Source organism: Callorhinus ursinus, unplaced genomic scaffold (genome assembly GCF_003265705.2).
Source record: "Callorhinus ursinus isolate GAN/ISIS: 27379988/994484 unplaced genomic scaffold, GSC_fseal_2.0 scaffold4, whole genome shotgun sequence".
Lineage (NCBI taxonomy): Eukaryota > Metazoa > Chordata > Mammalia > Carnivora > Otariidae > Callorhinus > Callorhinus ursinus.
Window position 1 is genome coordinate 52,520,156 of NW_027397066.1, and position 17,298 is coordinate 52,537,453.

Genomic DNA, 17,298 nt, shown 5'->3' on the forward strand with positions numbered 1-17,298 from the left:
AATTTTAGGATTATTTGTTCCATTTCTTTGAAAAAAGTGGATGGTATTTTGATGGGGATTGCATTGAATGTGTAGATTGCTCTAGGTAGTATTAACATCTTCACAATGTTTGTTCTTCCAATCCATGAGCATGGAACGTTTTTCCATTTCTTTGTGTCTTCCTCAATTTCTTTCATGAGTATTTTATAATTTTCCGAGTACAGATCCTTTGCCTTTTTGGTTAAATTTATTCCTAGGTATCTTACGCTTTTGGGTGCAATTGTAAATGGGATCGACTCCTGAATTTGTCTCTCTTCTGTCTTGTTGGTGTATAGGAATGCCACTGATTTCTGCGCATTGATTTTATATCCTGCCACCTTACTAAATTCCTGTATGAGTTCTAGCAGTTTTGGGGTGGAGTCTTTTGAGTTTTCCACATAAAATATCATATCATCTAAAAGAGTGAGAGTTTGACTTCCTCTTTGCCGATGTGGATGCCTTTGATTTCTTTTTGTTGTCTGATTGCTGTGGCTAGGATTTCTAATACTATGTTGAAAACCAGTGGTTGATAGTGGACATCCCTGCCGCCTTCCTGACCTTATGGGTAAAGCTCTCAGCTTTTCCCCATTGAGAATGATATTCGCTGTAGGTTTTTCATAGATGGTTTTTATGATATTGAGGTATGTACCCTCTATCCCTATACTCTGAAGAGTTTTGATCAAGAAAGGATGCTGTACTTTGTCAAATTCTTTTTCTGCATCTATTGAGAGGATCATATGGTTCTTGTTCTTTCTTTTATTAATGTATTGCATCACGTTGATTGATTTGTGGATGTAGGACCAAACTTGCAGCCCAGGGATAAATCCCACTTGGTCATGGTGAATAATCCTTTTAATGTACAGTTGGATCCTATTGGCTAGTATTTTGGTGAGAATTTTTGCATCCATGTTCATCAAGGTTATTGGTCTGTAATTCTCCTTTTTGATGGGGTCTTTGGTATTGGGATCAAGGTAATGGTGGCCTCATAAAATGAGTTTGAAAGTTTTCCTTCCATTTCTATTTTTTGGAACAGTTTCAGGAGAATAGGTATTAATTCTTACTTTTTTTTTAAACTTTTATTTATTTATTTATTCATGAGAGACAGAGAGAGAGAGAGAGAGAGGCAGAGGAAGAAGCAGGCTCCCAAGGAGCAGGGAGCCCGATGCAGGACTCGATCCCAGGACCCTGGGACCATGACCTGAGCCAAAGGCAGACGCTTAACCATCTGAGCCACCCAGGCGACGTAGGTATTAATTCTTCTTTAATGTTTGGTAGAATTCCCCTGAAGAGCCATCTGGCCCTGGGCTTTTTTTTGTTGGGAGATTTTTGATGACTGCTTCAATTTCCTTAGTGTCTATAGGTCTGTTCAGATTTTCTATTTCTTCCTGGTTCAATTTTGGTGGTTGATACATCTCTAGGAATGCATCCATTTCTTCCAGGTTATCTAATTTGCTGGCATAGAGTTGCTCAAAATATGTTCTTAAAATGGTTTGTATTTCTTTGATGTTGGTTGCGATCTCTCCTCTTTCATTCATGATTTTGTTGATTTGGGTCATTTCTCTTTTCTTTTTGATAAGTCTGGCCAGGGGTTTATCAATCTGGTTAATTCTTTCAAAGAACCAGCTCTTCGTTTTGTTGATCTGTTCTACTGTTCTTTTGGTTTCTATTTCATTGATTTCTGCTCTGATCTTTATTATTTCTCTTCTCCTGCTGAGTTTAGGCTTTCTTTGCTGTTCTTTCTCTAGCTCCTTTAGGTATAGGGTTAAGCTATGTATTTGAGACCTTTCTTGTTTCTTGAGAAAGGCTTGTGTTACTATATACTTTCCTCTCAGGACTGCCTTTGCTGTATCCCAAAGCTTTTGGACAGTTGTGTTTTCATTTTCATTGGTTGCCATGAATTTTTAAAATTCTTCTTTAATTTCCTGGTTGACCTATTCATTCTTTAGTAGGATGCTCTTTAGCCTCCATGTATCTGAGTTCTTCCCGACTTTCCTCTTGTGATTTGAGTTCTAGTTTCAAAGCATTGTGGTCTGAAAATATGCAGGGAATAATCCCCATCTTTTGGTACCGGTTGAGACCTGATTTGTGACCTAGGATGTGATCTACTCCGGAGAATGTTCCATGGGCACTAGAGAAGAATGTTATTCCGTTGCCTTGGGATGGAATGTTCTGAATATGTCTATGAAGTCCATTTGGTCCAGTGTGTCATTTAAAGTCTTTATTTCCTTGTTGATCTTTTGCTTAGATGATCTGTCCATTTCAGTCAGGGGGGTGTTAAAGTCCCCCACTATTATTGTATCATTGTCAATGTGTTTCTTTGCTTTTGTTATTAATTGCCTTATATAATTGGCTGCTCCCATGTTCGGGGCATAGATATTTACAATTGTTAGATCTTCTTGTTGGATAGACCCTTTAAGTAGGATATAGTGTCCTTCCTCATCTCTTATTACAGTCTTTGTTTTAAAATCTAATTTGCGTGATATAAGGACAGCCACCCCAGCTTTCTTTTGGTGTCCATTAGCATGGTGAATGGTTTTCCACCCCCTCACTTTCAATCTGGGGGTGTCTTTGGGTCTAAAATGAGTCTCTTCCAGACAGCAAATTGATGGGTCTTGTTTGTTAATCGAATCTGATAGCCTGTGTCTTTGATTGGGGCATTTAGCCCATTTACATTCAGGGTAACTATGGAAAGATATGAATTTAGTGCCATTGTATTGCCTGTAAGGTGACTGTTACTATATATTGTCTGTGTTCCTTTCTGGTCTATGCTGCTTTTAGGCTCTCTCTTTGCTTAGAGGACCCCTTTCAATATTTCTTGTAGGACTGGTTTTGTGTTTGCAAATTCTTTAGTTTTTGTTTGTCCTGGAAGCTTTTTATCTCTCCTATTTTCAAAGACAGACTAGCTGGATATAGTATTCTTGTCTGCATATTTTTCTCGTTTAGTGCTCTGAAGATATCATGCCAGTCCTTTCTGGCCTGCCAGGTGTCTGTGGATAGGTCTATTGCCAATCTAATGTTTCTACCATTGTAGTTTACATATCTCTTCTCCTGAGCTGCTTTCAAGATTTTCTCTTTGTCTCTGAGACTTGTAAGTTTTACTATTAGATGTCGGGGTGTTGACCTATTTTTATTGATTTTGAGAGCGGTTCTCTGTGCCTCCTGGATTTTGATGCCTGTTTCCTTCCCCGCATTAGAGAAGTTCTCTGCTATAATATGCTCCAATATACCTTCTGCCCCTTCTCTCCTTCTTCTTCTTTTGGGATCCCAATTATTCTAATGTTGTTTCATCTTATCGTATGGCTTATCTCTTGACTTCTGCCCTCGTGATCCAGCAGCTGTTTATCTCTCTTTTTCTCAGCTTCTTTATTTTCCATCATTTGGTCTTCTATATCACTAATTTTCTCTTCTGACTCATTTATCCTAGCAGTTAGTGCCCCCATTTTTGATTGCACCTCATTAATAGCCTTTTTGATTTTGATTTGTTAGATTTTAGTTCTTTTATTTCTCCAGGAAGGGTTTCTCTAATAACTTCCATGCTTTTTTCAAGCCCAGCTAGTATCTTTAAAATCATGATTCTGAACTCTAGGTCCAACATCATACTAAAGTCTGTATTGAGTAGGTCCCTGGCAGACGGTACTACCTCTTGTTCTTTTTGCTGAGGTGATTTTTTTCGTCTTGTCATTTGGTCCAGAGGAGAATAGAATGAGAGAACAAAATGCTAACAGGTTAACAACGTCCCCAGCAAACATACTCTAAACAAATCAGTAAAAACCTGAAACCAGGGGAAAAGAAAGGGAAAGAAAGAAAAAAGAAAGAGAAAAAGAAAGAAAAAGATAAAAGCAAAGAAAAACAGAACAAAACAAAAAAAAAACAGAATATGATCAAATATGATCAGGCTAGTGCATAGATCAGTGCCACACACACTAGATTTGGGGCATATTTTGCTCTGTTAGAAAAAAGTGCCCCCTAAAATTTTAAAGGAAGAAAGACTTATATATGTACAAAATAAGGGTTGATACAATGAAGGGATGGAAGATGACTGTAAAGATGAAAATTATGAAAGATTTTATAAAAGGAATTGATAAGAAGTTGTTTGAAAAAAGAAAGAAGATTAAAAAAAAAGGAAAAAAAAAGGGAGAGAATGTGCTCAGGCAGGAGACCAGAACAAAGCAATACACTAGTGATTTAGAGTATATTTTGATCTGTTAGAAGAAACTGTATCTCAAAATTTTAAAGAGAGAACAGCTTATATATATATATGCCAAAAATAAGGGTAACTACTATGAAGGGATAAAATATGACTCTAAAATTGAAAAATAATTTTTTTTAAAAGGGACTGATAAGATGTTGTTTGAAAAAGGGAAAAAGAAAAATTAAAAAAAAAAACAGTTAAAAAAATTAACTTTGAAAAACTAATGAATCATGGTAAAAAAGCCATGAATTCTATGTGCAGTATTCCCCTAGCGCTGGAGTTCTCCTGTTCTCCTTGATTGGTAAACTTGGTCTTGGCTGGCTGTTCCTGCTGATCTTCTGGGGGAGCGGCCTGTGCTGTGGTTCCCAAATGTCTTTGCCGGAGGTGGAATTGCCCCGCCCTTGTCGGTCTGGGCTAAGCAATCTGTTTAGGTTTGCTCTCGGGAGCTTTTGTTCCCTGCAAGCTTTCAGTACAGCTTTGGAGGAGGACAGTGAAAATGGTGGCCTCCCAATCTCCGCCCGGAGGAGCCAAGAACTCGGGGCCCCGCTCCTCGGTGCGCCCCCAGAGAAAAGCAGTCAGTCACTCCCGTCTCCCCGGTCTCCGGCCTCACTCTGTGCTCACCCGGCCTGTGACCAAGTGTTTCTATCTCTGGCACCTTACCCCTTGTGGAGTCTCCAAACCCAGCAGATCCCTGCGGTGCACTCCCACACCGCTCCTCCCAGGGGAAGGAGAGTCTCCCCGGATCTGCCGCTTGTTGGGTCCCTGCTGGAGGAGCAGTGGCCCGACTGGCCCGCGGATCACAGTTTACGGCAACCCCGAGCTGAGAGCCCGCGCCTTGGCTCCGTCTCTGCAGCCGGTTTCCCTGCTCCGATACCTGGGAGCTCTGCTGCACTCAGCCGCCCCCGGTCTTTCTGTGCCACCGAGCGTCCTGAGACCACACCGTCCCGCGAGGGTTCCACCCCCCGCTTAGCCACTGGAGTGACATCCCTCAGTGGAGCCGACTTCTAAAAGTTCCAATTTTGTGATTTGCGGCTCTATCACTTGCCAGAAGCGGCCGACGGAGGCCCCCTCCCCCACCGTCTATCCTCCCGAATATCGCCTCAGATTCACTTCTCCACACATCCTACCCTCCAGTAAGTGGTCATTTTTCTGTTCCAGAGACTTGTTGCTATTCTTTCCTTTGATCTCCTGTTGAGTTCGTAGGTGTTCAGAATGTTTTGATCCCTATTCAGCTGAATTCCTGAGACCAGATGAAATCCAGGTCTCCTGCTCCTCCGCCATCTTGCCCCGTTCTCAAAATACTTTATTTCTAATGTACACCAGTAAAATAAATTACTGGCAAAAACAATTACTGATTATAAAAATCTTCCAATGAAACACCTTTCTGAAAGTTTTCACTGAAGGAAAATTTAAGAACTGGAAAAAAACCTTTGATTACTGACTTGATAGTCTGAGAAACTTTTAATCTCAGTAAAATTTAAAGGAATTTCTTATACTATTTTCATTCCCTAATGTAGTGAATAAAATGCAAAATAAATTGTGTTTGAATCAACACTGGTCATTGACATATTAACTTTTATTTCCTGTTCATTATAACCAGGATAATACAAATCAAAATATATTCAGTTAATTTTCATGTGTGACATTTAACATGATGTCAACTCAGATAGCTTAAGTTATTGGGAAAATATCATAAAGGCTTACCCCATTTTTTGGAAAAGCAATCCATCCCAAGTCCCCCATGACAGTACGTGAATCCAATAAATTCACTGAAAGAAAAAGAACACAAAACTGAGTCAAATGTATAAAAAAGTATTACCATTTTCATAGTGTTATTAAAGTACATATTTCTTATATAACTGAAGTTAAATTAAGTATTCATCATGAATATGAGAGTTGTCATTTAATGAAAACATTATTTGGATGCACAAGAACAAGTGATTTTGAATAAACATTTGGAGAACAATTACAGCAAAAATACATAAACAAGTCATTACTCTAAGTGCTCTTTCTTGTCAAACAAGAATAAAGGAAAAGAATTAGTAAAAAGAAAAAGAAATGAAAGTCCACAGAAAACCGTAAGGACTATGCCACTCCTTTAAAGGCTCTCAATTTGGGGATTAAGCGGCCATAAATTTGTGACTACACATATTGTATTTTCTTCTGAAAAGCTATTATGAAGCAATTAACAAATAACTTACATTAAACAGAAATAAGCTATCCCCAAGTTTGTAAGATTTTTTTGTGATATTAACTGAAATCTGTAATCCAAACTGCAAGTCAAATTAAGAAATAAATCTACACACCCATAACTAAGCCAAGAAAATTATAGCAGCTCTCAGGGTTGTTGCTAGAGTTAAGTGTCCACTGCATTCCCAAAAATATATTCTACTTACAAATAACCACAGTCTACAATGTGCTTCTTATAGAACTATCAGCTACATTTTTGAAATGCAGACCTCAATTATGGCTGGATATACATAAATATTTGGAACTCTCAGAATGGAAGTCTGAATATCATTATTACAAAAGGAAGCCATGAAAGGATGTGTACACACACATGCACCCACAGTCATACACACACACAGTGTTTATACTTCAACAAGTTTATCTACTGTTCTCCCCCCTGCCCAAATTAAACTAGCTTACAGGATGCTGAGCAGACAAACTGCTTCAGACCTGGGTCATAGATGATCATCTTTCCAGCCTATTATGCCTATCCCAAGTGATCTACCTGGCCCACCAGACAGCTGAAACAGTTTGAAAGGGAAACAACTGGGTTATACCTAGTCAGAGGTACTGAAGCTTCCTTATACTACATTCAAGAAACACTACCTTGAAATGTTACCAATTCTAAAAAAGAAAAAAAAGATTCTATCTGTAAATGTGAAGCTAAAGTACTAAAGTAGTAATAGCTGATAGACTGAGAATGTGTTACAGTACTCCTATAAGAAAATATAAGATGAAATTATTACAAACAAGGACATTAGGATCACAATTGAAATAAAAATTTTCTACATGCTATAGAAATTATGTGCATTTAAGCCTTATTATCCATTTTTATCTCACATAACATATGCACTTATAGATCTTATACACTGTTAACAGTCTATAATAATACTAGTTATATAAAGATAAACCAAAGTTTTAAAGTTTTAGAAAACACAGAAATATACTCAATACCACATATATATATATATATATATATATATATATATATATATATGGCAGTCTTCTATGATGTGTGTGTATTCAATATACTTTTTACTTCTCTCATTAGGTTCTGAGCTCTTTAACTCTAAAAATCGATGCCTATAGAATGTTTGTATCACCTTTAGCCTATACATATCAGAGTGGCTTTACAGAATAATAAAATAAATAATTTGTTGGATTATTCCTTTTTAGAAGAAATTGGCCTAGCTGAAAAACTATTGTTGAAAACAGCAAAAACAAATGAAAACTGTTCCACTACCCACTGATCTTGCAAATCCACCAGTCATCCCACTAAATCTAATTTTTTAGTTAGATCCATACTCTTTTTACTCTCTTGTTGGCTTTTCTAGTTTCCATGGGAATAAAGCTACGTTAAACTTAAATGCCCTTGTCCTCATTTTAGTTTTTTCTGGGACACTAGGGCTATGTCTAGACATGACTAAATACCATGGGAGTGCAGAACTTAAATTCTTATGTTTATTCATCCTTTTGATTCATTTGATTCACCTTTGATATTGAGTAGCAGCATATCTGTGAAGACCTAATAAAGTAGAGCAAATCAGCAAGCTAAAGGCCTTCTACTATGATGGCAGTCAAATTGAACTTAATCCTATATTGGCAAACTGATGTGAATAGGAATTCTAGGAATTCATAACTAGCCTGCCATGAGAAACACAACATTCCTTGTAGACCTCTTAGTAACATGTGGATCTTCAAATATTTATTATTACCAACAGAATTCCAGATGTCTTTCTAAAATTTAGTTACCCTCACTTGAATTAACTTTAATCTAAATTACTATTCTTAACTCTTTTTTGCTTAAAATATATATGTGTATGTGAAATTAAATGAATGAATTCAAAATACTAGCTTGGCTGTTAATACATTTTGAGAATTTTCAACATTGGCATACATTTCTAAAGACTATATTTATTTATTTGACAGAGAGAGACACAGTGACAGAGGGAACACAAGCAGGGGGAGTGGGAGAGGGAGAAGCAGGCTGTCCGCAGTGAAGGGAGCCCGATGCAGGGCTCGATCCCAGGACCCTGGGATCATGACCCGAGCCTAAGGCAGACACTTAACGACTGAGCCACCCAGGCGCCCCGGCATACGTTTCTAAACACATGAAAATACCCACAACAAAATGTACATTATCTTTCTTATGATGATCTTGTCAAAAGTTTTTCTTCAAAGAAATAGATTAGGAGGTTTATAAGATACACACGTATGTCACTTCCCACTGCTGTCTAAAATTGTTTTTGTTTTGGAAACAGATGTTTTCATAAAATTCACAATGCAAAGAAGATACTTATACATATGATTACTAAATTAGAAATTGAAAAAAAGAGTAAAATTAGATGTTTTAGGCAATTACTTGCAGATTACTCTATTATAATTTTGTTCATATAATTCAGAGGAAATTGGAATTTGATGCCTCAGGAAAAATAATTAAAATTATAGTGAGATAGGTAGATAGAGGTATTTACATAGAGATAGAAATAAATATATAGAGAGAGATACAAATGTATAGATACAGGGATACAGAGAGTGTTAGCTTTCTTAAACCTCCAAGTTTTGCACATGCTGCTTTAGCTGTCTCAAATATCCTTCCACCCCCTTTTGAATTGCTAACTTCATTTGTCCAACAAAACTTCATTTGTCCACATTTCAGGAACTGTTACCTCTAGGAAGCCATCTCTATTCCTCTTTATTACTGAATATTATATTAGCACCCAATTATTATTTCCAAAACACTGAAGACACAGAATTGTATTGTCCCCTTAAAAGAATACCATGTTTGACTCATGCCTATGAACCTAGCCTGCACTCAGAAGAGCTGAATAGCTGTTTGTCTTATTAATGAATCATTTGGTCAGTGGGCAGATCAAGAGGGTGTGCCTGAATCAACATACACCAGTGGTTCTCAACACGGGCATCTGATAACGTCTGGAGACATTTCTGATTGTAAAAAGTGGAGGGTGGGAGGAGTATTGGTTACTGGCTTCTCACGGGAAGAAACCAGGTATTCAGCTAAACATTTCTCAATGCACAGCAAAACTTCCCCCACCCCCAGTAAAGAATTATCTGGCTTAAATTTCATTAATGCCAAACTTAAGAAACCCTGGTATACACCTATGATGCTACCAGAAAATCTTTACTTTCACGTTCTTTGTGCAGCACAGCAGTAGCATGATTTTCCTTAATAGAAGTTAGCATATTTGGAGGCATTCCTTATAAATTAAAATACTACTATTTAAGGAAATAAGAGTAATAAAAATTGAAATTGTATTTAGGGGGAAATAGATTAATCTTATTACCCAACACCCTTAAATTATTTTTCATATAACTAATACAACTGTTATTATAAGTGTTCTTATTTATGCTCTAATAATTTCTCAACATTCAGGATGGCAGGCATGAAAAAACACTACAACACTGATACTATTATTAATGCCTCCATTTCCTCCACTACTTAAGCTAGTAACATAAAAACCAGAAGTTTAGACATAAGGTATATATAAATGGGAATTTTCAGAAGTTCATTACCCAATTTCATTACCGAATTTATTAAAAGGGGAGATTGGCAGTAATGGAGCACAGTCACTAAGTATCTTCTATGCAACAATTACAATAATTAAATTGTTCTGAACAGTATATATGCTTGTTGTAAACTGCAATGAATACACAATAAGTATTGATCTTCATTGTACAACTTAATTAAAACTTGTCTGGGAGAAGCCACTAATGAATATAATTAGAGGGAATGTTTGATATCATAGTTACTTTGGAAGACATTAATTAGATATCAGAAATTTTATGGAAAATGTTTTATTCTCTTATTTGTATTTTAAAATAAAGTCACACTATTAAGCTGAAAGACAGTCTTCAAGGTCATTTCCCTCAACCATTTTATAATTACAATGAAGATGGGCATATTGGTTGGTATTCTCATCAGTAATTAAGAAGACTGATTCTCCAGGAGAAATAACTCTTCAGGGGTCAATGAGTATATAGTCTATTACAAATTCCTAATGTTAATATAGGAAAAAAAAAGATTTACTAATACAAGAACTTTTTAATAAGTAAAAAGTTAACCATCTATCCAACCAAATAACAGATTATAATTGAAACTAATTCAAACTAATCTGAAGTATACTTTAATTTTATTACTACACACTAATAATTTTAATGTTTTCTTGAACAGAGAAAGGCTTTTAAAGAATTTACTTTCAGAAAAGTCAGACAGTTGCTAACTCATTCTTTTGGTTGGGATTCAAGGGCGGGAAAAGGAAAGGATAGAATGAGTAAAATGTAATATGCATAAGAAGATTGTTAAGTTCTCAACTTCACACATTCTAACAATTAAAGATTAATTTCAGTTAATAATTCAAATATGCTCTCCAATGATTATAACTTTCAAATATTCATAACTTTCCATGTATCATTTTGACTCCATATCTTCCTCCTTAACATCTTGCTGATATTAGTCATAAAAAGCAGAAACAAATTTGTTTGATTCTCCAGGAAAATGATACATTGGGATGAAGGTGTTTTGAAACTTTAAAAAGTTAAATGACAGCTCAAGGACACTCAGTCCCACAACCATTAGTTGGACAAGGCTGTGAAAGAATGTGTGATCCTTGATAACATGAAGGTAAAATAGAGTGACAGTGGCATATTCGTACTCTTACTTCATTTCTGTTTTTCCCATGAGCTTTACATAAAAAAACAAACACAATTGTAATGGTAGTTGGAACTTCACCACAGTATGAAGAGAGAATACTTCAGATTAGTAGCAGATAAGATGGCATTGTTTTTCTTTAAAGGCAGTGAATCAAAGTCCCATTACATACAGTAGGATTTTGATATAGGCTTGCTTATTGATTTCCATTTAACAGTATCAGAAAAGCTACTGGATTCAATTATAGCACATATTTTACTGATCTGTGGGAACAAACCCCAGATGTACAGCTGTCCAGCCTCTCTCCATGGTCCCAATCAGCACAGATGTGATTTCTTGCTTCCAGGCTAAATTTTATAATTTGACAACTGCTGCAGGGAACAAAGAACAGTTGACAATATGAGTGCAGGGAAAGAGTACATGTGTTTCTCATTGGAAAACTAAATTTGTAAATTTGGTAAAAATCATGTTAAAAGTTTAGGAGTGTAATGTAGATTTCTGTCACCCCTTTACTTGAAGGCAAAAATACATAACCAAAAGTATTTCTGTAGACAATGAACGTGAGCATTTTTTTTTTCCAATTCTGAGCAACCCATGTGCGTAATTTCAGGAAAAAAAAGAAAGAATATGGGAAAAGGAATTTATTCAGTGTGTACTATGTGTCAGATGTTCTATTAGGTAACTTATACATACATTCTTTCATTTAATCTTCCTAACAGACCTATAGGCGCAATAAGAACACTGATGGGGTACCTGGGTGGTTCAGTCGATTAAGCGTCTGCCTTCTACTCTGATCATGATCTCAGGGTCCTGGGATCAAGCTCCGCATTGGGGGGGGTCTCTGCTCAGTAGGGAGCCTGCTTCTCCCTCCGGTCCTCCACCACCGTCTGCCTGTTCATGCTTGCTCTCTCTCTCTCTCTCTCTCTCTCTCAAATAAATAAATAAATAAATAAATAAATAAATAAAAGAACACTGATAATTTCCAGTCTCATTCAGAGCCCAGCAGGGAAATCAAGGAAAGAAGAAAACATGAAACAATACTGAAATTCTTTATGACAAACCACAAGCCCTTCCTATGGCTTTGCACAACCAAGTCCCTTATTTAAAGCCTGGATATAAGATACTTTGATTACAGCCATCTATCTCTCTGGACATCCAAAAGTTATTATCTAAACCCTGATTATGAATGAATTTACTTTGTACATGAACTATGGCTGCTGAACCCTGCTTGAGAAAAAAAAATCATAATTATATAAATATATAATATATTATAAATTAACAGTGGCCTCAAATGGACCATCAATATTACCTAATAAATCTACTCTTTGGGAAATCAGTTCTTTCATAAATTAACCACAAAATATTTTGTAAAATCTTAGTTAAAATATTAAAAATAAACCTCATATTCTCTTCTAGCTAATGTCCTCTTCTAAATTCAAAATATTAAATGAGCATTCCATTCTATTTCTCTATATCCTCTTCATTCTTTACCTAACCCACTGCAATTTGGATTCAAACCCACTATTTTACCAAAACTTCTGTTACCAAGTTGATTTGTGATAATCACATGGCTCTGAGTTCCTAATTTGGCAGTATTTGGCCGTGTCTCCCATGAACAAACTCTCTCACCTTTTATCTTCAATGACAACATATTTCTGTGATTTTCTTCTACTTCTTTGGCTATTATTTCCATTATAAGCTACTCTTCCTATACCAACCTTCAAACCTTGACTTTGATTAATACCCTCTTTTTGTAGACCGGTTTCACTTCTCACTCTACACCAATAGTTCTTGACTAAGACTGGTAAGGAATAGGAACAAAAATAAAAGAAGAAGCAGCTTTTTGAAAGAACAAATGTCTTGGAACCAGTCCATAGATCCTGAATTAGACTATTTAGGATGGAAAATGGTTAGTAAGTTTTTTGTTGGTCGCTTTGTTTTAAAATATCAGCATATATCCTTACATAAGGACCCCTGTAGAGGGGCTGATGAATTTCTGATTCTGATTAACATCTACATTGAGTTATAATGTAGATGTTAATGACCCCTACAAATCCATATATTTTATCTATTTCTCTCTCCTGAAATTCCAATCAATTTATAAAACTGGCTACTGGTTTTTAACACATTCATGATATGCAGTCATCCCCCGAATGAACAAAGTATCTTCCCTGCACAAGAAAAAACAAACATCTCCTCCTATGTTTCTTATCTCAGTGAATGTAATACCACTGAACTACTTGTTCTGTCCAGAAATCAGTGAGTCATCTTTGTCTTCCTTCCCCTTTACCTGCACACTGAATCAGTGACCAAATCCTAACCATTCTAACTATATCCTATATCTAACTCTCTGAACTGGTTGTTGTATTTCATTCTATAGCCAAATTCTCACGATAATTTTTCATTTGAAAAATGTCTTAACTGGTTTCTCGGTAGAAAACGCATGATCCCTGACAATTTCTTCAAAAAACTGCATTCAGAAAGATCTTTCTAAGCAACCAATATGATCATGTCACTCCCCTACTTCAAACCTTATAGCTATGTTTCATTTTTTTAAAGATTTTATTTATTTATTTGAAAAAGAGAATGAGATAGAGAAAGCATGAGAGGGGGAAGGGTCAGAGGGAGAAGCAGACTCCCCGCTGAGCAGGGAGCCCAATGCGGGACTCGATCCCGGGACTCCAGGATCATGACCTGAGCCAAAGGCAGTCGCTTAACCAACTGAGCCACCCAGGCACACTGTGTTTCATTTTTTAATGTAAGTCTTTCCAGGATTGGTCTCCATCTTCCTCTCCAGTTTCATTCAGGCTTTTCCCTCCTTCCTTGTCCACAATTTGGCAATACTGAACTTATTTTCAGTTCCATTATGTGGTCTCACTGTTGATTCAGTTCTGTCCAATGAGCTGTGAAGGTGATCTGAAGGTAAGTGAGTTTTTGAGAAGGAAATATGAGAAAAGGAATTTCCTGGCTGCTTTGAAAGTTGCTGGGTATGGTTGTATTTCCTGGAACTGGTGCAGCCATCTAGAGAAAATAAGGAGAATCAGCAGAGAGCAAAACTTACAGATTAAGGTGGGCAGAGTGAAGGGATGGGAAGTATCTGGTTCCAAATTATATCATAGAGTAGCTAATCCATCTAAATTTGAAACTTGCTTCTCTTAGGACTTTCTGTTACATCAGAAAAAAAAATCAATTTTATTGCTTAATCCACTGAGAAAGTGATTTGCTGTTATTTGCAGAGGAAGACATCCTTACTGACACAACTGCTAAGTGGCAGAATTTGAAGGCAAACTCCAGTCTCTTTTATTCCAGAGTCTGCTCTCCTACCATCATGCCTTGAGACTTCTAATATTCTATTATTAACAGAATTTCAATAACATTCCCAAATGAGTTACTTAAACTCAGATTATTTACCTTTGAAATGATATCTAAAATGACCTTTGTTGGGGTGCCTGGGTGGCTCAGTTAGTTAAGAGTCCAAATTTTGATTTCAGCTCAGGTCATGATCTCAGGGTCAAGGTACGGAGCCCCATGCCGGGCTCCCCGCTATGGGTGGAGCTTGCTTGGGATTCTCTCTGCCCCTGCCTCCCCCTCTCTAAAAAATAAATGACTTTTGTTGTCCCTCTCAATCTTAATATATTATGCTTCGTTGTTAACTATGTAGAACAACTGTTGCCTTTGTTTCAAAATACTTTCATCTCTGTTCATTTTGTTATTTTTATTTCTTTTTGTTCATTTTGTTTCAAAATATTTTTCATCATCATAAAGAGTTTTAGCAGCTGCTCTTTGAAAACCAAGCAGCAGAATTTCATACTATGAAGCATAAAACTCTGAAAGAAGCAAAACTTAATCAGAAATATATACTAAAGGTATCTGAATTGTTAATATACTCTAAAATTGTAAACTTGGGGAGATGGCAAAGAGGATTTCAGAATTAGTATCCACTGGTTATTCCATACAAAGTTTTTAGGCAGAGGTAACACTGAAATCCACTGACAGCTAAATGATGACTAATGGACAGTCGGCTCCATTCACAGGACACATGGCATGAAAAGACCAAAACCATACGGTTTTCAGCAGCTACTTTGTCAGGTGTGGTAACCAAACTTGTCAAATTTCACATTTTTTTTTTCTAAAGAGAAAAGTCAACATTAGATGACATAAGAGGCTTGAAAATCATCACATCACAGAATACACTCATGTAATAGCTGCTCAGTTCCACACCACACACACAGTATATATAAGAAGTTATTCCTTACAAAATAGTGTAAATCTTCAACACTTGAAATAAATGTTCTTATTCACAATTCACTTTCTGAATGGTTCACGGGACAGAATATTCATTAATTCTATGGTTCTGGTGTGCTACTATGTAAGAACTTATAGATGGGTGCCTGGGTGGCTCAGCTGGTTAAGCGACTGCCTTCGGCTCAGGTCATGATCCTGGAGTCCCAGGATCGAGTCCCGCATCGGGCTCCCTGCTCGGCGGGGAGTCTGCTTCTCCCTCTGACCCTCTTCCCTCTTGTGCTCTCTATCTCTCATTCTCTCTCTCTCAAATGAATAAATAAAATCTTTTAAAAAAAAAGAACTTATAGAAATGATTTTACTTTGAGGGACTCAATATTTATATCTGTAATATCAGTGATTGAAACTAATAAACTTATATGTGTCTGTGCTTAATATATGTTATATCACTTAGTCTTAACAATGATCCTTTGGTATGTTTTTCCCCCATTTTTCAAATAAGGAAATTGAAGTTGAGAAAAGTTAAATAGGGCAGTGGTCCAAGGTCCCAGAGTTAATAAGCACATAGGTGGAATATAAATCCAAGTCTTATCTAACTCCAAAGCTCTTTCTTTTGCTTCTATATCACACTTGCCCAATGTTGGATTTGCTGAATCCAAAGGTTTACTCCTTTGAAACTTTTAACTCCTATATCTCAATAAATTTGATTAAATCAATGAATTGTGAATAGTATGTTACAGAAAAGCCAGCATCTACCATAAAATTCTAATAGTACTATATATAAGATGGGAGTCTTCAGATATACTAACCTAAACAGAAAAGACATTAGTTTTTCCTGGGCAAATCAGAGTTTAGTATCAAATTTCCAACAAGTTTCAAGTAAGTTACAAGTTTAGTATCAAATTTCCAAAGATTGAACAAAGTTACAAGATCCCTGAAAGTGAAAGTGTAAGCAACAAAATAATTATGAAACCTCTTTTCTTAATTTTTAATTTTATTATTCATTATGCTTTACACATGTTAATTGGGGGGAAAACAGGGCATGTATTTGTTCAAATATACTTTGTCCTTAGATGTTAAAAAGCACATAAAAAGAGAACAGAAAATATATGCAAAGCTGATTCTTTGTTTTGAATGCATACTTACCCCAGTCCCTAATTATCCCTAATGCTTGACTGAAATACCATAAACTGCAAAACAATCTATATAATCATTAGCTTTCAAGCCTTCAGGGTAGGATAAATGATGATTGTATCTGAACATGAACTAAAACAGAAACTTGCACAAATTCACAGTATACATTTTAAGATGATGGCATTTCCAAAAAATTGAGTAAAAAAACTGAGTAGCCCAGTAGCCCTTTTTGTAAAATGAAAAGTGACCCAAATTTTTGCTGTCAACTTCAGTCATTATGCTTATGTCAGTCTTACAGCTTAAATAAAATTTAATGCTGATGTAAACTCTACATAATTATCCTTTATTATCTAAAATAGAAAAATATATATATATATATTACAAAAAAAAACTTCGGGTAATGATTTATCATGAAAATCTAGTCAAAATGTACAGCAATAAAGACAGAAGTATGAACAAATACTGTGGCCAATAATTTTAGGTGGCTGAATATAAACATTTTAGTACTCAGCCATAGCCACCCATCTCAAAATAGCTAGAAGCATTCATGATGACAGGAAAGTAATTTTTAAGTCAGTTTATTAAATACAATTAATTATATACCTTAGTAGGGTATAAGATTGATGATCTAGTAGCAGTCATTTTTGCCTAGTTAACCTGGTGCCTAAAGTCTATTTTTGGTCAAAATATAGCCTCAGTACTTAGCTATTTCTCCTTTTACAAAGTGTAGAAAGGAAAAGTGAAAAAAAAAAGAAATAAAGTAAAAGTATTTTAAATTTTCTGTGGCATTGTCAAAGATGCTTTTTATGCCTAT

The 17,298-nt window shown here is 36.0% G+C and overlaps 1 protein-coding gene across 9 annotated transcripts in view; it reads right to left on the reverse strand.

Moving 5' to 3' along the window:
• EPHA5 (EPH receptor A5) overlaps positions 1–17,298 on the reverse strand; it is a 347,875-nt gene that overhangs the window by 306,855 nt on the left and 23,722 nt on the right. For all 9 annotated transcript variants that reach the window (XM_073891747.1, XM_073891746.1, XM_025887325.2 and 6 more), the window contains one exon: positions 5,915–5,979. In XM_073891747.1, the coding sequence (XP_073747848.1) occupies positions 5,915–5,979 (65 nt within the window). The remainder of the gene's footprint in view (positions 1–5,914; positions 5,980–17,298) is intronic.